The sequence below is a fragment of the Anser brachyrhynchus genome (assembly GCF_964034855.1).
Source record: "Anser brachyrhynchus genome assembly, chromosome: 7".
Taxonomy (NCBI): Eukaryota; Metazoa; Chordata; class Aves; order Anseriformes; family Anatidae; genus Anser; species Anser brachyrhynchus.
In genome coordinates this window covers 9,860,064-9,883,333 of record NC_137701.1, presented here as the reverse complement: position 1 = coordinate 9,883,333, position 23,270 = coordinate 9,860,064, and the positions used below count along the sequence as shown (strand labels likewise).

At 42.5% G+C, this 23,270-nt stretch overlaps 1 protein-coding gene across 6 annotated transcripts in view; it reads right to left on the bottom strand.

The window, feature by feature from the left end:
• The window catches only part of SPAG16 (sperm associated antigen 16), a 388,703-nt gene that overhangs the window by 128,530 nt on the left and 236,903 nt on the right, over positions 1–23,270 (bottom strand). For all 6 annotated transcript variants that reach the window (XR_013953855.1, XR_013953856.1, XM_080600563.1 and 3 more), the window contains exon 13: positions 12,979–13,105. Coding sequence is in view for 4 of the 6 variants with exons in the window: in XM_080600563.1 (XP_080456689.1) it covers positions 12,979–13,105 (127 nt within the window). In the remaining 2 variants the exon portion in view is untranslated. The remainder of the gene's footprint in view (positions 1–12,978; positions 13,106–23,270) is intronic.

Sequence of the window (23,270 nt, the reverse complement as noted above, 5' to 3'; positions counted from 1 at the left end):
GGCACAACTAAATCAAATAGCAGGCAGTTATGGGCTGTCATCACCCACACCGAAAAAAAGTTTTGATCATTATAAGACACTGCTAACTTGGGTTTTAGTTATCATGCAGCATCCAATAATAATGTGTTAAACTTGAAATGTTAAAGACAACTATTTACTCTTGACTATTACTTGTTTCAGAGGGAGCAAAATCAATCTAGAAAAACGTGCATACTCATACTCCCCACACACTCCCAGACACGCTTTTTAACTTACAGGTGTGTGTTCCATGATAACTCATTTATAGCAAGGCACACTCCACTGATTAATACCTGTCTCTAAATTAAAAATAAAATCTTGGTAACAAGATACGTGCATCTTAGCTCCAGAAAAGAGTAGTTTCTGGATTAAAAAATAAATTGTAATAACAAAAGAACTTCAGGAAGAAAAGATGTATCTGTTTCCTAGGCACAGTAATGCTTCTATTTAAAGTAGGAGAATTACTCTTCTGAAATAACCCCCTCCATCTCCTGAGATGCTCCGTGCCCTGATACAGGTCTCAGAAAGCGAGAGGCCCTTGGGGTCGATGTGCTTGGGGAAAGGCAGCCCGCCGTGGGCCAGCGCCAGCCCCGGCCCCGCACATGCCTGGCCGGATCAAGCTCAACGCCTCCACCATGGGTCACGGCGCTCCACGGCAGGGGAATTTGAGACGTAATGCTCTGTATTATTCAGAGAGGAGCTGACAAAGGGCTAATTTTTAATAACGTGATTAGAAGGGAACCAAAAATGGGACTGCTCAGCAAATTCACAGCAGATCTTGCAAAATCCATTTTTCAGATTTGGAAAGGGAAGATTTCAGATGGAACCAAGTCCACCAAAAACAGATCCCTAAACCAAAATTATTCAAATTTTTTACACAGTTTTTCCCCAGGATAAAACTCCCTGGGGGCTGCTGCACCAGCAGGGCTGGGCAGGTCTCGAGATGTCCCTGAGGTGCCACTGGCCTCACTCTGCCCCTGACCACTCCTGCTCTTCCAGTGCTTCTGGCTAAAGCAACTCCTTGCTTTTGCACAAACCAAATAGAAAACAGAAAGGATTTAAATAAAAAGTGGGGCTGTGGCACAGTTGTATCAGCATACATCACTGAGCATCTCCTTTCTTGTGCTGGGCTTGTTCACGGTGGAAAATTGGACCACTGATATTTATTCCAGTCACCAGCAGGGGAAGATTATGTACAAAGGCTACATTGCTAAATTCTGCCTCTTGCCTATCAGTTTTGTCCCAGTGTTTCCAATCTGCATGTGATAAATGTCTTCTTTTTGAAAGATTATTGCTTCTCTATAAAGCATTTTGGAGGAGAGAAAGGGGAAAGAAACAATCAGCTGAGTAAGGGACTGGCATGCAAAATACTATCATTTGCAAAACACTGGCCTGAAACGCACTTGGAGACAGGGAAGCTGGGCTTGAGCCATGGAAGACGAAAAACAGGAACGCAATAATTACATATTTATTTTTAGAGAAAATGGAAAGCTAAATAAACTATAAAACCAGTGTTTACCAGTAAATCCCTTCTGTCCTGAGAGCCATGCTGAGTGGTGCAGGAACAGTCAGTTCTCGGGGGAGCAACTGGTGCTACCTTTTTGGCAGTGCCTCATTCCTCCTGTCCTTGTGCCAGGACACTTTCGGTCCTGAAACAATTAATTTCAATAGTGCTGCAGCGAACTAGTGCCAGAAATCTCAACTTGAGAGACAACAATGCTGCTGCCGAAGCTTGTTTTTCTGCCCTGGCTCTGAAATCACCTGAATCACAATTAAGATGGGCTCTGAGACCGCGCTCCTGAATGGGAGCTGACGGAGAGCAGGCTGCCAGGAAAGCGGGACACAAAGCATCCCAACGCAGCGTTTGTGCTGGGATTAGTGCGCTCGCAATTGGATTTGGCGTGGGAGAGTGTGCGCGACTGGGGATTTACGGCGGGGATGAGGAATGGCGTGCTGACTGCTTTGATAAATGTGCATCCTTGAGGTCTGCCTAATTGTTCTGAGAAAATAAGGACGACACCATTAAGCACAGGAGGAGAAAACGTACAGAGGCAATTCCACGTGACGCCACCACGCTCTGAGGCCTGCCTCCACATAAGAGAGCCTGGGCAAACGCTGTGCTGCAAGGGAAGCTGGCTGTTAAGGAGAACAAGGCCGTAACTCACAGCACTGACTGTAATATCTTCCTGTTGGTGGGAAAGCCCAGCCTGACTTGGTGACACAGAGATCTCTCTCAGCTGCCTCACATAAACGACAGCACGTAATTAGCACCGACTTACTCATTGCTGCAAAGTAGGGATGCTTGGGGTTCTCAGGGTACAGAGACAGCCCTCCAGTCAGCAGGTTGCTGCTAGTTCTGGCACTTTGGCAACTACACCATCACATCACCTCAACTGCAAGACAACGAGAGAACACGCAGTCCTACTTCCACCGGCAGCACAAAGTCCCATCAGGGCAGTCTAATGGAGCAGTCCGCAGTGGAACTGTACAATGGTGCTGTGTCATCACTCCTCCACTCCAATCGCTCACTTTAGGACTTCAGCCAAATCACCTTTACATTATTAGGGCAGCACACTATGAGATGGCAAGACCCTTACCTTTTAATATGGCTTTTCAAATCACAGTCTAGTTGAACAGAAAAGAGAAAGGGGAGACAGGGAAGAAGTGAGGTGATAAAGATACTATGCATAAACAAATTCCTGATCACATGAGGAAAAAAAGAAGCATCTCCCCAATTTTGTATCAGTTTCATATTTGACAAACCACAACACCTTTTAATACAAAATGCCCTTGGCTGTTTATTGCACTTTTAAATATGGAAGCCGAAATTCAATTATAACCAAAGACTTGCATGCTAGGCTTGGACCATAAAATGTGAACAACCCTTCTCCGTGCTGTTGCCCTGGGGGCATCAGAGCATAACGCTGTTGTAAACCTCTGCTTGTGTGCCAGTTCTCTGTACATTCAATATATATACTACAAAATTTCTACCAGGGAAAATGTTTGAAGTATGAATTACCATTGCAAACTTTCACTATCCATCAACACTGCATGGGACATCCTACTCAAAGCATTTTTTGACAGCCTACAACTTTTTCTCCAAAAACCAGGACCCTCTCAGCCATTTTTCAAGACTATTCTTGGTCTAAAATCGACTACTTCATTTTGATTTGAAACAGCAAGAAAATCTCTTTTTGCCAATATGTTGCAAGCTCTGAGGTTCCAGTTTTTCAATAAAAAACACACAGCTGAAGTCATCCCAAAGGCTTGCATGTTTACAGTTCGAGCTTTTCCCAGCCAGTCTCTCTTTTTCTGTTCTAGCAGTGGGGTGTGAACAGGGAGTCTAAAGAAGCCACCCACTGAGGTTGTGCAGAACCAGAATGGAGTAAATCTGCACACAGGCAGGAGTGGTTAGAAAGGAGCGATCTATACAAAGCAACAGATGGACTGCAGGCTGGGTAAACACCAACATTTTGATTCACTATTTACCAAAGTGGAAAGCTGTTTATTGAAAATATATTACTTACTTCACAATATTATTGTTAGTAGAAGGCAAAGTGATTTCTAAGGTTTGGTTGTTTTTTTTCATGTTTGCTTTTTTTTTTTTTGTTAACAGATTTTTTTTTGAGAATGTGTAGCCACAGTCACCAGGTCATCAGCCTCCTTAAACTTAAGTTCACACAGTTGTGTCTGGGATGGAATGGTGGATTATAGTTATGATACAAAGCAGCTCATGCTTGTAGTACTAATTTAATGTAATCTTTGAACGTGAAAAGCAAAACCCCATTATAGCATATTTAGTGCAGATGAATAAGTCCTGACACCGTACTTCAATGTGAGAGACCAGCAGCTCTGTACTCCGTAGCACATAAAAACAGCTCTTGGGGAATCCAGATAAAGGGAAGGTTCACAAACTACCCATACCTCTTCTTCACCAGAACATGGCAGAGCACTATAGGTGTGCAGGCAGAAACACTGATCCCCTAAGAGGACCTTTCATAAAGAACTTGCGTGTGTAACCTGCTCTCCTCAGTTACTATGTGCAGAAAGAAAACTCCACAGTTAATTGCAGAAAGAAAAGACCATTTAAGATGCAATGCCTTGAGCTTAAAAGACTAACAGATGTATCAATTTCTCATACAATCTGAGTGGCATGGTAATTTTTCCCCCTACTGCCTTGTCAAGAGCAGGATTCTGAGCAAACGTGTTGAAGCAGAACCTAAGTGAAGCGAGCAGAACAATTGCTGTCTAGAGGAAGTGTGTAGAGGAAGTGCGTTGCTGTGCACAGTAACGTGGGAGGTCAGTTCCCCAAATGTCTATAAAGCTCACAATATTAGACAGCTCCTAGACACCCGACACATTTATTTCTTTGCTGTACTTGCTTATCTGAATTCTGGCTCCCGTGGTTTAACGAATCTCCCTGTGCACAGCCACACACATGCTGTAGAGGCACAGGAGGTGCTGAATATGGCACTCAGTTGCTTTGCAAACTTCAGCATCCATGCTTTAAAGTTTGGCTAAAGTTTCCAAGTAGCTTCGATGGGCAATCAGGACGGTGACACTCACCTGCATGTACAACAAGCTCCTGAACAGGCTGCCTTCATGGCTATGAACTACCACAGCAATTAGCTGCTTTGGCCATGATAAGTCAGCTAGGTGTTTTACATCGAAACATCTGTGGCAGAGGGTGCAGCATTTGTAATAGAGCACTCATCTCAAATCCGTTTCCTTCCCTGGCTTGTCAGGACACGATAGCTAAATCTCAGAGATGATGCAAAACGAGATTTTACTTCGTGTAACATCATGAGTGCTGCGTGAAAAGCCCTGGGTACAGAACACCACCAGTACGAAATGGAGTAGCTCTTCCTTCAGGGGCAGGCAAACTATGCCTGGCTGCCTGCCTTGCTTACTACCGACTGCTTTTCACTCATAAATTCTAAACTTCACCAGTTCTTAAATCCTCCAGCATCACCTCTCACTTCTGCCCTGTCAAAGGCGACAGTGCTAACCGGTGCTTTGAACATTTTCTGGCAAACACCTTTGTGCTCCCTTCCCTGCTACATTTCACGTCTAGAAACACCCAGGGGCCACCTCACTAACCTCAGCATATTTCTCCTTCCCTCTCCTGCTTACAAAAAAGTTGCTAACAAACTGTCTGTGTAGCACAAAACATTGCTTGTGATGTTAAATAACACCAGAATGGTTGCATTGAAATGTCGTGCTCTCTTGGGCTGAAGCTGCGGGCTTGAAGCTGCCTTGGTTACGAGCTGCCCAGAGCAGAAGCACAACGGAGCCCAATCTGGGAACAGGGGTGTTAATATAATACCTTCTAAGTGAATTTAGCTATTATATTTAATTAATTTAGGTATGGTGTGGCCAGTGGTAATCTGCTAAGAACATTATTACACACATACACACACCAAATTGCTTTTTTACTAATGACTCATTTGTTTTATTCTTGCCTCATTCCAAAAGGCGATTAAGTTGAAAATGACCTTTTGAAGATTGTACTTGCAGACTGATCTTTTCATTTTTAATTACTTACTTTGCTTTAATTGTTACATTAGGAACTATTAAGAAAGCAGCCAGCTTCATAATCAATAATTTAATTAGAGTTTTAGGACCAAGAAGTCAATGCAAATGTTATTCTGCAGCCAGGCCTTTCCCAAAGCCTCTGAAAGAACTTTACTCTCCTTTTGTTTCAAAGTGACATTGGCGACATAAAAATCAAATTCATACTTACTGCAATATATCATGGGCACACATTAGAGATGTACACAGGTGGTTGGTAAGAAGTTCAGAGCCAGGTCAATCTATTTGCTGCCCAGACAGGAATGCAGCCTGCTCCTCTCACTTTATTTCTAAATAATCAGGGACACACCAAACGCCATCGTGCCGCGCACTCCAGCAGAGCCTGCTCCTGTACTGCATGCCACTAGTTAAGTGTTTACTGAAATCTATAGCCAGACTTCTCCCCTGGCTACAACTTAACAAATTTTAAATTTATCTATTTATAGCTCTCTAATTACTACTAATATTCTAAGATAACCAGCGGCGACTGAAAATTGATCCACTCTAATTTTACAGGCGATGAGATCTGATTCAACCAGCAGCGGGCAAGCAGCCCCCTCTGCCCCGCTGTCTCCTTGCTGCTTGCCCGTGCAGGTTTACAGCACACGAGTGAAGCATCCCAGGGAGCTGTGATGCAGCTGAGAACCACGTGTTTCAGGCGGCTGCATTGCCCCAGAACACCTAGGCAAGCAGCAACCCACTGTCTGGGAAGGCATGAGAAGCTAAAAGCCAGTGCCACCCTGCTAGAGCATTCTCCTGTGCCCTCAGAGGACAGAGAGCCTTCCAGCCCACCAGCAGCTCTGGTGGGAGGCACAAAAGCCTGCGGAGGGGCCGGGCAGCTGCACTGACCTGTTGGGGTGCTACGAGTCTGTGAGCTCGGCAGCAAGCAGGACTTCACAGGCGGGTACCCCTGGCACCTGCTGGAGAAGGGTCAGAGGACCCTTCCCTTTGGGAAAAGCAACGACAGGAGCAGGGAGCCACGACTCCCTCTAAGATACACAGCGAGTTAACACCAGAACGGGCTGCACTGCCAGAAGCATTGCCTGAAGGGTGCAAGGGCATTTCCAGCAGCAGCAGGAAACTCAGTCACAGCCCCCAGCGAACCCGTGGCTGTATGGGAACAAAACATTCAGGCTGCAGAGGACTCCTCCGGCAGCAGCTTAAATGACTGCAAACATCGCAATGGAAAGGTGTCACTTTCATCAAACCAAATAACTACATCCCTGCCAAGATAAAGCCATTTACAAACTTCACGTGAATTAGGACGCAAGCTGGCTATTAGCCTTTACCTTACAGAACTGTCTCATCTTCTCCTAAGCTTCTCCTTGAAATGAAGCAAGAGCATCACTTTTCTACGTCGCGGAGACAAGGCACAGGAAGACAAGGCGTTAAATGGGGCTGCCTTCCAGCTGGCAAGAGGACCCGAACGTCCAACGGACAGGAGCAGGCATGTCAATGAACAGGAACAGCTTAATAAAACAGTAATTATAACCTCTTAAGAGCCACTAATTCACCTGGAGCTTTGCAGAACAAGGTAACTCGTCTGATCTAAAATGTTTAGAGCCTCATTTAAACCTAGTTTAACAGGGAAAAAAACCCATGAGATCAACTGATTATATACTTAGTAAAACTTGGGATTCGATGGTTTGATTTGGGCAAGAAAAAGGAGGGACAAGTCAGTAATGGAAGGCCAAGACAGACAGGCAGAGTCCCCGTTCAGTTTGAGGGTTATTTTTTATTTTTGGGACAACAGCCAAGTGAATTTTGAAGGGTAATCACTTTTCCTGCCTCTGAGGAAGAAAATGAACAAAAACCAGAAACAACAACAAAAACCACAGGAAGAAAAAAAAAAAAAGGCAGAATAACTTCTGGCCCAAAATGCAGAGTTACATGCTCATTATTTGAAATCTTTTCATTTGCCTTTTTCCACAGAAATTGTTTTGGAGGAAAATCAGAATGCGGCATTTTTAAAAATGACAATGACCATACCATGTTTCTTTCCAATTATTTTTCAAGATGAGAAAGAAATCAAGACACTTTTCCTCAGCCATATTTTCGGTTTTGAAAGAACAAGCACTAAGTCTCTATGCAGGCATCCCAAACTCTGTCCTACAACCCTCCTCCAGTTTTACTTTTCTCCTCTGTGGTATTACTTCTTGGAGAAAACATAATCCATATTCATACCTATTTGTTCTTCATTTCATATTTTACTGTGACTCATAAACTCCTGTTCATATTAAGACAGGGAGCTTTAAAATATGAACCCCTTATTTACAAACCCATACAACAATATCAGGAACACACAATTTGTTACACTGCGTGCCAGGAACTGGGCCTATCCCTGCACGTCCCTTATTCAAAGCAAAATAATACAACTATACCAAAAGATCTGAGGTTCTCATGGAAGAACTCTTCATCTTCCATAGTGACAACTTCAGTTTTGACCCACTTTTGAAGAGGATTGACTTGAACCACATACTGCCTGTCAACAGTTTTTTAAATGACCCATCCCGTATATGCACTCAGCTCTTGAATTCATTCCTCTGGAGTTCAAAAGGGCTAAAATAAAACTGACAAATCCAATACCCTGAGGATATTCTGACTGATAATTTTGTGTCCAAGGTGTTTACTCAGGGATAAATCAACTGCACTAGGCCAAAAAATGTAAAGACTACCAGACTGGATTTCCAAATAACTCCCCTGACTGCTCCGTGCCTGATCCTTAAAACACTCGGAAGCTTTTCCTGAATTTGGCCAGCAAATGCCCAATGAACACAGGTATTAAGGTCCCCCCACAGATAGGCAGCACCCCTACAAAAGAAAGAAAAAAAAAAGACAAAATCTATGTTGAAAAACAACCAGTCTAAAAGATAGCTTGTATTTCACTGGGAAAAAGAAAGACAGAACAGGTTGTTTTAGGGAACTACCAATTCAGAGCTGACTAAAGCCTGACAAAATAAATACTGGCAAATCAGTGGTCTAAAAGATAGCCTGTATTTCATGAGGAGAACAAATAAAGGTTATCTAAGGAAGAGGCCGATGGGGAACTGGCAATGAGACGCGGTCCGGCTGCACCAGCAGGGCAGTGCTGTGCCCCAGGCATCACGCAGGGGGCAGATGGGCTGCATCGCGAGGGGAAAGATTGCAACACCTGAGCTTAAGATCAGCATCCTTGTGATTATTCTCCATCCATAAGGAACACGTGAGCAGCTAGCCCTCATCGTTTTAATGCTGCACCACAGCTGGCAGCCTTAGCAGAGAGCTCAAAAGCTGGTGTATCTATTCTCAGGTAGGAGACGGTGTGAAAAGCCCTATTAAACAGCCACTGTCCTTAAATGATCTGCCTGCCTCACCTCTGATGACTTTGGCGAGACTGTAAAACCACAAATACCACCACCCCAACTACTGGGGATTTAAGCTAATTCTTCAAACTCCCAGACAGCTCATGTCAGGATCTAAAAGTCCGTGGGGCAGATGACAAAAAGCCAAGAGCAGGCAGTGCCAGCCATCAACCTTCCATCCCCACCTCCAGCCACACTGTGGAAGAGCAGAGGACCCCTGGGAAAGAGATGCTGGACAGCTGGGGGGAGCAGTGTCCCTTCTGCCAGATGTAGCCTTCATTTAGGTTCCCCCGATGTATCGCAGAGATCTAAATGCATGGAAGCTTTTCCTCCACCAAACCCTGGCTAACATGCTCAATAGCCATTAGCAGAAAATGACAAGCCGGCATCATGAGGACAGAAGCCTCAATTTATTAGGAAATAACCTTTAAAAGGGCTGTAAGAAAAGATTTTTATTTATTTATTTTTTTAAATCCAACGCGAGACCCCTGCACCAGCCCAGGAGGAGGCTCTGCCTGAATTCCTGCTCCCCTCTTTGCTCAGGACAGGCTGAAATTTCACTCTTGCCTATGAGGAGGGTTCTGGCTCCACGAGAGCGAGTAACATTACTAGGAATTACTTGCCACTCTTAAGGCAGGACTTTGCACAATCTCATCCTGTTCTTCCCTTCCTCCTCAGAGACCGGTGCCTGCATTATTCATCAAAGAACACACCACCTCAGAGCTTTTAACTTTTGATAGTGCTGTTCAGCCCACAAATTACTGTCGAGGATAAAACTTTATGCACAGAGCTAGAACTTACACTTGGCCACTGCTGAGCTGTCTTCCCCCTATTTAAGTCGTCTTTGACCCAGACAGTAAAAAGCTGACATGCTTGATGCCTTCCTGTTTGGATGTCAGGGAGATTAGTTTGATAGTGGGGTGGGAATGGGATCATTTCGTTTGTGTTGTGTGCCAGCAGCCTTCTGCAGAAGGAAGGCAGAAAAACAAGGCTTGTCTTAAATTACCAGGCTGCATCACAAAGGAAATCATAAAGTCAGAAATATAGCCTGGACAATTAAAATATTAAACTACAAGCAATTGAGCATCAGTAAAGACCAAAACAGACAATGACTGCCAAACACTATCTCACACGCTTCTTATTTCACACAATCAAATAGAAAAAGATAAAATAGTTAAGTACACACTGCAAGTTTTCCCAAATCCTGGTGGGACACAGTCCTTAGGGCATTGCTACCAAGTGCTGACTTCTAAACAACAGTCAGTGCACAACTTCTTAAAAAACGAAATATCCGCTTGTAGAACCTGACATTTCAAAAAGCAGAAAGCAGATGAGATAGTTACTAAATCAATAAGTTTCAAACACACAGAATGAAAAAGCACTTTTTTTTTTCCCCCTCTATTTAATTATTTAAGTGTATAAATATTTGGCATTTTATCTACCTGGGAAAGAGCAAAGATTCAGCTTGGCTCAAATGTTATCTTGGCAAATCTGCGCAGCCCCAAGAAGTGACTCATCAGACCGGGGGAGATGCAGATGAGTGGCAGACCGCTTACCACACGAAGAATTAACCCCGGCAGGTGAACCTGTGCTCTGGGGGTCTCGTGTTCATTTGCACCTCTCACACTCATCACCGGATGCACTTTGCAATTCATGAGTCGAGATGTTTGCTGTGATGTGTCAGCAAGAAAATATTCTGGTAAAAGGCCAGAATATGCTTGTCTTTCTATGAAACTGGCATAAAGAGACATGAAATCCACAGCTTATCTTGGCACAAGTGCCATCAGCCTTACTGGCACGAAACCCCTACAAATGAGCAGCAGCCTCAGCCTCACACATCTGATCCACCGGGAGTCTGGCACAGCATGAGGATGGTTCCTACCCAAATCCAACACCAACACTGTTTTTCCTCCCAGGATGGATGGAAAGAACCATAAACATCTAAATACCGTCCCTTCTGCGTTGTCATTTCCCTACAGGCAACATGTAACTTTGTTTTAAAATTACAGTCATTGGGCTGTAAATGCATTTTAACCACTAGAGCTCACCCTATGTTATCTGGGGGGGGGGGAGAAAAAAAAGTCACATATTTCCAAAGTCTGAAGGCTGCATTATAGCCTCAGCTTAGTAATTACAAAGATATATGTTCCATTCTACCCCAAATCCAGAGCTCATTGTCCATTCAACTTACACGGCTCTGACTTACAGTTCTCTGCATCCATTATCTTTAATAATAAAGAGCTGACTGAAGTTAATGATTGAAGAGCAAGATGTGATTAATAATACGAATCTAATTTATGAGAAAACAAACCGGAGTATAATTTTCATGTTTCATTAAAATTACCTTAAATGTACTCCTTAATGTTAATTGATCTCACAGAGGTGAGAAAATATTCTGTTCCAAATTAACAGGAGAAAATCATTCATCATCTTTCTGGAGGGAACATTTACTATCATTCAGCATTTAGAGGGTGATAGCATGTTCACAGCGATTTCACCACTTACAGTGATGCTTCAGTGTGGGCATGTATCTGAAATCTGCAACATTTCCCCCTGGATGGGGACACAACTGGGCAAAATAAACACACAACAGAACGCCATATGCAAAGTTTTGTTTTCATAAAAGGTCTTTTCTAGCTTAGCAATATTACCCAACGCTGAAAAACAGTGTTGATGAAGAAAAATCGAGCAGGCTTTTGCCCTAAGTTTATCAAACAGAAACTCTGTTATAGTGCTGTTAATTTGCTATGAGCACAAAATTACTGAAATATTCACACAATAAAGTTCCATGCAGGATTTATTGAAAACAAAGCAAAGCAGAAATCCGTTTTTCCACTGAGTTTTTCACTTCTGTTTGTATTTCAATATGTATTCTCTTTTTGAATTATTCATATTTGGATATCAAATATTCTTACAAACCACTGCATTTAATAATAATGAGTCTTGACTGGTTTCATTTTAACTTGTTGTGCTTTATGCCCAAGATTATTATTAAATGACCTTCTACTCAGTCTGTTCCTATGATCCATAAACAGAAATTGCCTAATGAGCATCTCAAATATTCCACTGTCATTTTCATGTCAGTTTTTCTCATCCGGTATTTGTATAGCTCTGATGACAATGTCTATTAATATACAGCATTAGCTCTTTGCCTCTTTCCTCTCAAATCCTTCCCATGAATTCAGCTTTCTCTACTCCCGGCTGGAATCTCGTACTTCTACACTGTTTGGGAAACACAAAGTGACCGCACTACCTACTCAAGAGGAAACTGGAGAATTTCAACGGTTGATCTATGAGAAATACCACAACAGCAGCAATAATTATTGAATTTTCTGATGAAAGAGAGAAAAAAAATCCTTTTGCCTTGTACTTGTATTCTACCTGAACAGGATTTACATATTGGTCTGCAAAGCACCAGGGACAATTACTCTTTGCAAGGTACTAAATCCATTTATACCTATACCAAAGAATGAAGGTAGAGAAGAATAAGGGAAGAGATAGAGTTTCTGAAACTGCCTAGAGTGATATATTCTAGAGAAAACCATACATATTTCATGAGAAATCGGGAGAGAGTTCAGGGGAGAATTCTTCCTAAATGAAGAATAAATACTTCAGACTTCCATGTTATTTCATCTTATATTTATGCTATCTTTCTCTGTTTCCTTCGTATATAAGTTAAAGCACATGCCAGTGCTTACAAAAGAAGCTGGACAAAACTGACCCTTGGCTGTCCTAGCTACTGAACTGAAAGGACAGTGCACAGCACTTCAGACCGCTGCTGAGCCCGCCACTACCGAAGCCAAAGTGTGTTCAGCCATCTAGATGCACGTCCATTTGTTGTGCTGTGAGGATTCCGGCGTTTCAGATGTCAAGGAAATGCTAAACAGTGGTATTTTTGTCAGTAGATAATAGCCGTGCTAATGAGTTAACGTATTGCTACATCACCCTTACCTTCTGTTTTAATTTTGTACTGATTTTCATTCTTCTCCTACCAACCATGGCATCGTTTGGGTTGAACTCCAGAAAGACCAAGAAAAAGGCCGCTTACCGTTCTGGCATCCCAGAGAGATAAAGTCTTGTCAGCAGAGCTCGTGAGAACCATGTTGGAGAACGGAAGAAATTCGATGCTATTGACCGAATCTTTATGGCCACGCAGAGTGTATCTGCATCTCTCACTGCAAAAGAAAATAACAGAAATATAGCACTTGCCATTCAGGATAACAAGGCAAGAAACAAGTTAATTAGTAGCAAGTTTTACACATCTTTCCTGTTTACCATCCTACCTTCTCCCAGCAGATCAGCCATGAAGGAATATCCCAGAGGTTTTTGCTTTGCTTTTTTGTTTTTTGTTTTCCTACCTATTAATGAATTAACTTGAGACAACACTATGGGTCGTTCTCAGATCAGTGTATAAACCTGACATGGCTGGAACACAAGACTGGAAGCTTTTCCCATTGCAGACAATAGAGAATCACTTCTTTCAAAACAGGCTAAAGGTGGCTATACGGTGATGATCTTAAAAAGCTTTTTTGGCTTCTGTTTTGTCTTGTTTGTGTGTACAGCAGAGAGGGATGATCCTTAAACAGGAGTGCAGGAGAAGAAGAGCCCATGGATGATGCGCTGGGACAAGGCAGAAGGTAACAACCAAATCTGGGATTATTTAGACTGGACAGAAGGGCAAAGGCATAACTTTTACATGAGCATGTCAGCATGGGAAGGGGACTGAAATCAACTGGCATTCCCCACCCAGCATGGCTGTGTACAAGTCACCCGTGCTGATACGGGGTTCAGCCTATGATTTCTTCAGCTAGAGATAAAACATCATCAGTTTGCGGTGTTTGTATTGTTATAACCTGTGAAAACGTACAAGTAGGAGTGCATACTATGGAAAAATCTATTCAAGGTAAAGCCAGTAGCAGTTCTATCCTCTTTGTAGAGCTGACAAAAAAATAGTCATAAAAAATAAAAACCAACAACCCATCATAAATTACTACAGCTTTCAGTGACAGCTCCAAATTTTATTCCCTGCTCATGTGATGCTGTCAGTAGAAATGTACCTCCCCTGAGCTGGCTGCTGAATATATCATTGGGGCTTGCAAATTAGATTACTGGGTGGCTCTTAACCGAGAATTTCTTACAATATTTATTAAGGAAGCTGTCAGCAGAGGGAATTAAAGACGTGATTTTTTTTTTTTCCCTCCTGCCTGTTCGTTGCCAGAAGACTCTCGGAGCTCTTGCAGGTCTTGTATCAACAGCACTGCAGATCAGATACAGGCCAGTAGAGCTAAAGGGTTTTGATGGGCACTCTCCCAGATCGCTGAGCTAACCAAGTGAGTTCTCAGCCCAATTTTACTGCCTTCCCCTCTTGCAGACTGAAATGTACACGCTGTGCTGAGCTGAACACCATGCCTGTCCCCACAGAAGAGATAGCAGGAGGGAGATAAGTTGCTTCTCAGTAGAAATATTATCCAGGAAATGTATTTGAAAGGAATATTAGATTCTACATGTATCATTTTACACAATCTATGTTTTCCTATTATAGATAATACATTATACTATTCAGTATTATCCATTATATAGACTACATGTGTTATTTTATCACAAGGACTCATTTTAAATTATTGATAAAGTATCACGGCTGTTAGAGCTCAGTGCACACTATATCTGATATTCACGATCACTTGATCCATGATACTAAAGCTAACTTCAATACAATAACTTTTTGTTTCACAGTTTCATGGCAAAGTTTCACACTACAGAGTGTGCTTTTTCCATCTCAGATCACGTCGGTTTATTTGTGGGTAGGTATGCCATTTTTCAAAAGTGACCCACAGTTTTGTGCCTGCCTATTACACTGTAAGGACTTTTTGAGTTGCCAACCATTTTCTGACAATCCTGCTGTGCATTTTTGTGGCACTTGGCAGTTTTGGTAGGATGACTTGACCTACCAGAGCATGACAGTGTCCCACTATTTGCTGGTAACACCAGGATGTGTACGTATCCCTTTCAAAGGCAGGAGGGAGAACCACACCTTCGCCTGCTTGAGGATGAAAGAATGGAAGGAAAGTAAAGGAAAAGAAGGGAATTTTGTTCCTGAGCCACTGCCATAGGATAGGGACCATCCCAGGCAGGCTGGCTGCAAGACAAGGCTTGTGAGTCAATAATTATGTGCCAAAGCAGGAAGGCCCATCCCGAATCCCTTAGCAAGGTGAAAATGGACTCAAGTGACAGACCATGACAGGAGCAAGAAGGGAAGGAAATGATTTGCACTTTTCCATCAAGAACACAAACACTCGGCCCTGCAGTTGTGCCTCTCCCCACGCCGCTTCCAGCGCCCCGTGTGCTGATGAGCGAGCTCTGGCTCTCGCGATTTAATTTACCACTCCAGCAGCTGACTGACTGATATTTCTAAGAATCTCCAACTGCTGCATAAAATAAACTCATCTTCCCTTCCAGCTGAGATATAATTTCAGCAAGACTGTCTTGTATACAAGCTATCTTTTAGTCGGAAGGGGGAACATTTTATTTAGATGCTCTTTTTCCACAAAAAAAAAAAAACAAACTGATATAAAGGGTAGATCATCACCCTGCTTCTCATGGGAACTCATATTTCTATCCGATGGCTCAAGTTTATCTACATTAGAATAAATCTATAGCAATATTCATTACCTAATGAATATTTACCCTTTTTCTATTTATTTATTTTTCATTACCTTTTTTCTATTTATGAACACACTGCCTCATAGATATAAGCTTCACTGTCTGAAAATCTCAGTTGGGAAGAGAGAAAGTGTCATCTGTGAGTAGTAGGTTAGGCATCTGTAGTTCTCTTGGTGCTTATACCTAGAGACGGGTCCTTAATAAATGATGTCCTGGTACAAATACAGCTCTGTAGTTCAGGATTTTGCACGTCGTGTTCTGAACTGTTCTCCGATACTGACTCCAACCCTCATCCATTACCTGCGTTATTACTAATTTTTCGATGTAAACCACCAGTTAACGCATCTTCTTGACTCATGACTCATTATCTTCAGTGTTCTCTTTTTCTGTACAAAGTCCATTTTCCTTCCCTTACAACCAGTAAGGTAATGATGTCCTTCAGTAAATCAGTGCCTTTATTCCACCCTCTCCAGTTTTTCCTAGCAGGTTCAGACAGACGCAGACAGGTTGTTATAGGCATATACCTATACCATGAACATTGGTACTTAAATTAATCACACCCTTCTCGATATCACCAGCTTAACAGTGATGGAAAAAAATTTACTTGCTCGATTCTTTAAGAGACTTTGCTTTTGAGAATCATGATCCAGAATGGTACATTCAAATTCAAAAGGGCTTTCAGTAAAACTGCACTGAAAACAAGATATGTTTCCACTTAGATAAGACTTCACCGAGTACTAACAGGCTGCCATCCCTACGCTAACGTGCAATAGCAGCCAAATAATGCTCTGGGTCGGGATTTCATTGTCTGTATGACAACTGAAAAGCAAACACAGGCAGTGGGGAGATTTCTTACGCTGTGTACTTGCACTTCCACCCTGACAGAGTTAAAACTCGGAAGAAGCAGCTGGTACTCCCTGATGGGAGCATTTTATGGCTGCCTGGTACATATTTATTGCTAAGGCTATCCGTGTGCGAAGCGCTGGAGAACCTACAGTGCTCCACATCAGCTTAATACTCCTTTCCAAAGGCACACAGCGAACCAGAGCGACGAGTGAGATTACACGTGGCCAATTCTTTTGCTATTTAAATGGGTTTTTAAAAAAAGAAACACACATGCTTACCTGCAATCCTACGGAAACAGCACACACACTGCCTCCTTGATGCTTTCTTAAAGGCTGTGGTTTCTGTATTGATCTCTCATTGGAAAATGGGGGGTGATGCTGTTCGACCGACTAGACAGAGTTACTTATTTTATCGCTGTGCCATATTAAACCACATTTCAGGCATGGCAATTAAAAGCACTCATACAGCCGACTGAAATTAATGAGATTCAAGCATGTACTATCACATCAGGGCCTCTACCATCCAGCTTCTGACATGCTTCCAAGGAGGGTGTTAAATGCACAAACGCTCTCAAGCTGTACCTTCCTTTCCAACAACCACTCTCTTGAATCCATTGAATGAGCACTAAACCAAACCCTTTTTCATGCCTATTGAATAACACCCTACTATGTGACCTGCAATCCCTATCAAGCAAAATGTCAAGGTAAATTACACTGGAAAGGCACTTGCTACGAACGCAGACGCAGCGCTTCTGGGTAAGTTTTGTAAGGTCACACAAGACCAACTTCTGATCGTGTTATAGTGATAGGATTGCAGCAGTTACAAGGAGATACTTTTAACAAAAACAAATCCCATCGTTTCACCATTATACGACTTTATCTCCAAAACATGTTTAAATGAGGCACAGAACTTTTCTAGCCAAGATCAATGGACAAGCATAGCAAAGGGGCTGGCTTAAGACATTAAAATGCCAGTTTGTTTTATGCTGTTATAAATGCATCCTATCATGTCTTTACATTTTATGACCCCTATTTTATTTCTAGGTAGCTTCACATATGACACATCCAATTACTCATGTCAAGAATGTAAAACTACCAGTATTTCAGTAAAAAGTACCTACCATCATTTATGGCAACCATTTTTTTCTTGACCCATTATTTCACTAAATATAACACATTTTAAAAGACACTGACGTGTGGGGACACTTTCTCTGTAAAGTGTATTTGTCTCTGAAAAGATATATGCCAGTGAGATGCTGTCAATATGCGCCACTTGGCTCAATTACTACTCATCTTCAATAAAATGAAGGTCTCTTCACATTCTGAATATTCATTTGTGCCCGCTTTCAAGATAACGTTTGTTTGACACTCTGAAAACCAAGGGCTGAAGTACATGCGACTACTGTTCCTGTGAAGAGGTACACAGCTCTCCTCGAATGTTTATAAATATTTAGAAAGAAAATATAAGTTTAATCTTTCTGCGTGTAATTTATCTTAATAGCCAGCACTCACGGCCCATTTTAATCTTCACAATCTGAGAGCTCTGCAAAACAATGAGCGATCCCCCGGTCTGAAGGAAGCTGTAAGTCAGCACCTCCCTGGCAAGGATCACTGCGGAGCTCTTCCCGACTTACTAAATCACGCGAAATCGCTCTACGCTAGCATGCTCAGATAATTTTAATTGTGACACCTTTTAAGTAGGCAGCGAGAGGAAGCAGGGCAAGGTGCTAACACCTCCTGTCACTGCTCACATCAGAGGGTGTTCACCTTGGGGCCAGGAGGGCTGGCTGAAGCCCCCGAGCAGGGGTGTAAGTCCTGTTCCTCCTGGAAGCAGCACAAGGTTTGCCGCCCGTGCCGGCGGGAGCAGGGCCGGATCCAGGTTTATCACCACGGGAGCCTGACAGCTCACACTTCTGGTCTGGTGCACGGTAAATTGAGCGTGTAAAAGGAGACTGAGCCCTGCAGCGGTATGGACTGAGCTGATAAGTTTAAGGGTGCAATTCTCTCCCTTCCTCTTTCCTTCTGCCAAAAGCGAAGCAAAGGCTTAGGGGCCAGGGAGGCTTAGCCACGGAAGAACGAGCCCCAAACATGATATAAATGGTTTACTAATATTTTTAGGTAAACGAACAAACATTACTCATCTGACTCTGCAAGTTTACAAGTCTGCAATAAAACGGTGTTCCTTTTCCTAGATTTCTTTGAGAGACCGGAAAACTTAGACTTTACCTGTTACCTGTCTATCCTTAAAACACATGAGCTCTGAAATGGATCAAATTGTTTAATTAAAAAGGCAGAAGTCATTAATAGCTATATTTTTGTCTTGCTTGGCAAGCTTTGACAGGCTGCAGCAGGTTATTTCTCAGAGTACAGACTTCTCCTCCAAAATTTGGCCGATTTCTTCTCTCCTTGCTTTTCACAGGAGCTGAACCGAGCGTGGCAGCTTTCCTCCAGCGCCAGCTCACAAAGGCTCAACACAACCACCAGCAGCATTGCTTCAGCTCACGCAGTGACCGACCTGGTGCGCACTCCTGCTCGTACAGGGGAGACCCACACATGTGGGGCAGCCCCCCACGTGCACAAAGGATGTGTCCATGCCTCCAGGTACGCCCACAGTCCCAGCTAGATTTGCCTAGTAGGTGCTGCAAGCCCTGCCTTCCAGCAAAGCTCGAGGGCAACACCTCAGAATGGCAGGCCCTTAAATTTGGATCTCATTTTAGGAAGGTTGAGCCCATCAACCGCTCCCCAGCCCTGCCTACTTGCAGGACCTTGGGGGTTGGATCTAATAAGCATCACCTAAGCATTGAAATCTACCTAAAGCAAGAGAATCAGGTGCATCCTAGTGTCCCCCAAAGCTCGTCTGCGCCCCTTCCCCACTCAGCAGACTCCTCCGGGCTTCTCTGACTCCACGGTGCTGCCTACACCAGTGGGGCACAGCCTTGCCAGCACTGATGCTTTTGTGTGCTGTTAACAAGCTGCTCAGTCAACAGCAACATCCACGCAGAACAGGAGAGCTATTTTGTTGTGTTGTGTTGCGCTGGAAATTTATTTCATCTCCAGGGACCTTGCCTCCTTACATATTTTGCTGTTCTAAAAATTACTTTGTCCTATTTCTGTAAGTTGAAAGAGCCTCTTTGGCAAACAATACCCAGAATGGGAAAATGGAACATACCTGAGAACACAAAGAATACAAAAGCACATGCAGAACAGAAAAAGAGGGCAATGCATTACGTTAAATGAAGTCTAATAGCCTGAACTTCAGATTCAGCGAGGTCTAATAGTGAGGGACATTTGGTCAAAACTCCACTAATAAATTTATAATTAACCGTCAGAAAGCAACTCTCTGGTCAGATTTCCATTCTGCAGCGAAACTGGGTAACAGCCAAACAATCACAGCCCCTGAAATACTGTTCTATAAATGCAGCAGAAAGAGGTTGCAAAACTTTGTGCCTTACCTCTGGGATTAAAATGCTTATTTGTCTCAGTTCCACGTAACTTATGTAACAGAGCGTGCATTACTGGAAAAGGAGCCCATTATAACACTGTGCAGACTTTCTGGAAGAGCTCTACCAACCGTGTTAGCAGAACCTGTGCATTTATTCAGCGTGTGGAAACTCCACTACTGGCAACATACTGCTCAGTTTACTAAGATCACAAAAAAATACTCTCAGACAAAAAAAAAAAGCAAAGTTTTAAGGGCACACTGGTTGCTATGGTGTTGAATGCAGACCTCACTGCCTGGTGCTATCCCGAGACATAATAGGAACACCTGTTGTCTGCCATTGATTATTGAGCATGTTTCTGCATGGAGTGGCAATGGTTGTTTGGGTTGTACAAACAAAAAGCTTCCACAGGTACCTTCTTTGGTTGGATCTATCTGGCAAAAAAGAAATATAAACAATCACGTTATGTTCTTTGAGTGATTCAAATACTGCTCAGAAGCAGGATCTGGTTTGGTAAACACAGAGAATAGTAAATATGATTGACAATAGCTTTGTATGTTTCACATGAGTGAAAAGTATGAATCACAGGAATAATAATATTCGACTTCGGCTTTCACCAAAAAGTGTGAAAAACTAATGGTGTATGCTGATAATCTGTCTCCTCTGTTATTGGCTTGAAATATGAATAATGAAACTGCTCACTAGTATAATGAAGATTTAGTCTCTTAACATCTTCCATTTCCATTTCTTTGAGCAAGTGAAGTGTTGTGTAAGAAGTATAATTTGTGTTATTTTCTGCTTCCAGATAAAGCATTTTCCATGTGAAACAGTTTTTTTTCTTAAAAGGGAAGATAATAAGGCATACGATCTTTACTCAAAAATGTTTTACAGTGCTTTTGTTCTTTTCCAGTTAATGGTATAACTTTATATCAATATAATTAAACTTATATAACCACGGTGTGCCCCCAAAATAAGCCTCACCATACCAGAAGAAGAGCGTTCACGATTACAAGATCAAACTAATTCCTAAAGCAATATAGTGATGTGCAAGAATCCTTTACAGATGCAATCTGGAATTGAGCACATCTTTAAATCCAAGAAGACAGATTGTTTTGCCAAATATAGCCAAAAAACAGCATCGGAAAATGGTACTTGCACAGCTATCTCAACACAGAGACCGACAGCAGCAAGTGAAACGAGGATTCCCTGCGGAGCTGAGGAAACTTCCCTACCACTGTAGTTGGTTCAAAGAGGACAAGGGCCGAGATGGAAAGCTATGCACTATAGCACATATATTTTCATAATGAATTGCAGTACTTTCTTTGCTACCTTCTACCGCGTAGGCTCAGCTGAACTCTGTACCTTGTCAAGATTTCCATAAAATCTGGCTAGTCGACGCCTGACTGCTGGCAGTACCCGACATTTTTCAGCTGATGCCAACAGCTGTTGCAAAAGCTCATTTTCCCTTGAAACCGGGCTCCAAATCAACTCTGCTATTTTATTTCAGCTACTTCACTTTGAACAGAAGCATGTTACTTTTGATCCAGATTTTTCAGAAGTGAGATATATTTTCATATGCTTCACATTTCAATTATTTTGCATTTGAAAAGCGACACATTCTTCCAAGGTGAGAATCAGGTCAATAAAAATGACTTTGAAACTAAGTCTGGGACAGGAATAAGATGTAGACATTTATACCCAAAAATCCAGAACTTAGGCCCTTTTCAAGGACCTTCTTGGTCCTATAGAGAACCTTGGTCCTGCTTGCAGGTATCATTATTAAGATGAATGGCTGGGAATGGTTCTGTGTATTTTTATCCTAACAATATTTAGCAATTTGTCTCCTACCTCACCCCCTGAACTCAGTCAGAAATGAGAAATAAATTTGTTCGTTGTACTCTAAGGAACTCAGCTTAGTAGGCATTCCTCTAACACCAGTAACACATCATTATGTGATGCAGACTCAACAAAAAACACATTGGTACACGCTCCTATCGTGATTCGGGATTGCACACCTTGGATTCCTCAATCAAGTTTCATAATCCAGGCTCAGTTCTTCCCTCTGCCAAGGAAATTCAACACACATGCATTAAGCTTTCCCTTCATGGTTCTGTCTAACTTTCCCATCCAGTCTGGCTATATGCAGAAAATAAATAAAGTCAGCTGAAACCAAGTTTCTGTAGACCAATGGTCCCAGCCCTTAGAATGACAAGATCTGAAGTGGTTCTCCTCCAAGGTCAGCTCTTGTATTCGTAGTTATTGAATAAAATGTCATTTCAGTCCTTAGGACAGCAACCAGAACACAATCTTCTCTTCCTCCGAGATGCCTGGTACTATTTAGAAAGCATAATCATCTATTCCAGAATTACAGACAGCGATCCGGGGCGAGGCGCACCAAGCTTCAGAAAGGTACGCCGTGACGCTTGTATTATATTTTAAGCCTAAGAGCAAATCAAGCATCCTTAAGGGATTTTTTGTTGTTGGGCAGTTAAAGATGGGAGCACCAGAAGCCCCTGATTGAAAACCAGAGCCTTATTTTATTAAACAATTATCTCCTACTCCCTCAAGGCAGATGGGTACCAGATAATCAGATAAGCACAATCTCAGTAATCATAAAATAGATCTAACCCATTTAAGCCGTCATTAAACACTGCAGAACTAGTACGAGCATGCTTTCAGCTCAGCACTTCTGCAGCAGAATAAGCAAAGGCTCGCTCCCCGGCGGCAGCGGGTTGCCCGCAATTACCGGAACCGCTGACATCAGCACCCAGCTGATGCCCACCTTCCGCAGTGGCTACGTAAGCTGCCATTTTTTTGTTATTTTAGCTTTTCTTTTTGACAAAAACAGTGTGGGTAAAGCTTCTGCCTTTTCTGGCTGACCCCGAAGAGCTCTATCAGTTCCCCCAAGACCTTACCGCTGTTGATTCTGAAAGTTAACAGCGTGCATTGGCTTCCGTGGATCACTGCCAAGCACCTGAATTTTGTGTGTGTGTGTGAATATTTATCATATCAATGCTTAAATTGGATAAATCCTATTTATGCTTTTCTATTCAAATGGGTTGCTGTACAGCTTTAGGCTTCTGCTGGTCAAATAAAGTATTGGGGAGCAGGTGAGCCACCTACGCTCAATATTCATATCTCTGTCCTGGTGCACTGCAAGCATGCTGGAGACTTCCTTGGTCAGCTCTTTCATTTGCTCCCTTCCCACCATCTACTTCATTCTTTTACTTGATTAGGTTAGTAGGTAAAGAACATGGCATTATATTCGCAACTACTGACTGGTCACCCATAATGCAGAAAGTAAGAAATGTGAAAATGAAAAAAAAAAAATGTAGAAACATAGGCATTTTGAAACAGTCACACCTTCTTAAAAGCTTTCAATATATTCTTTGGTG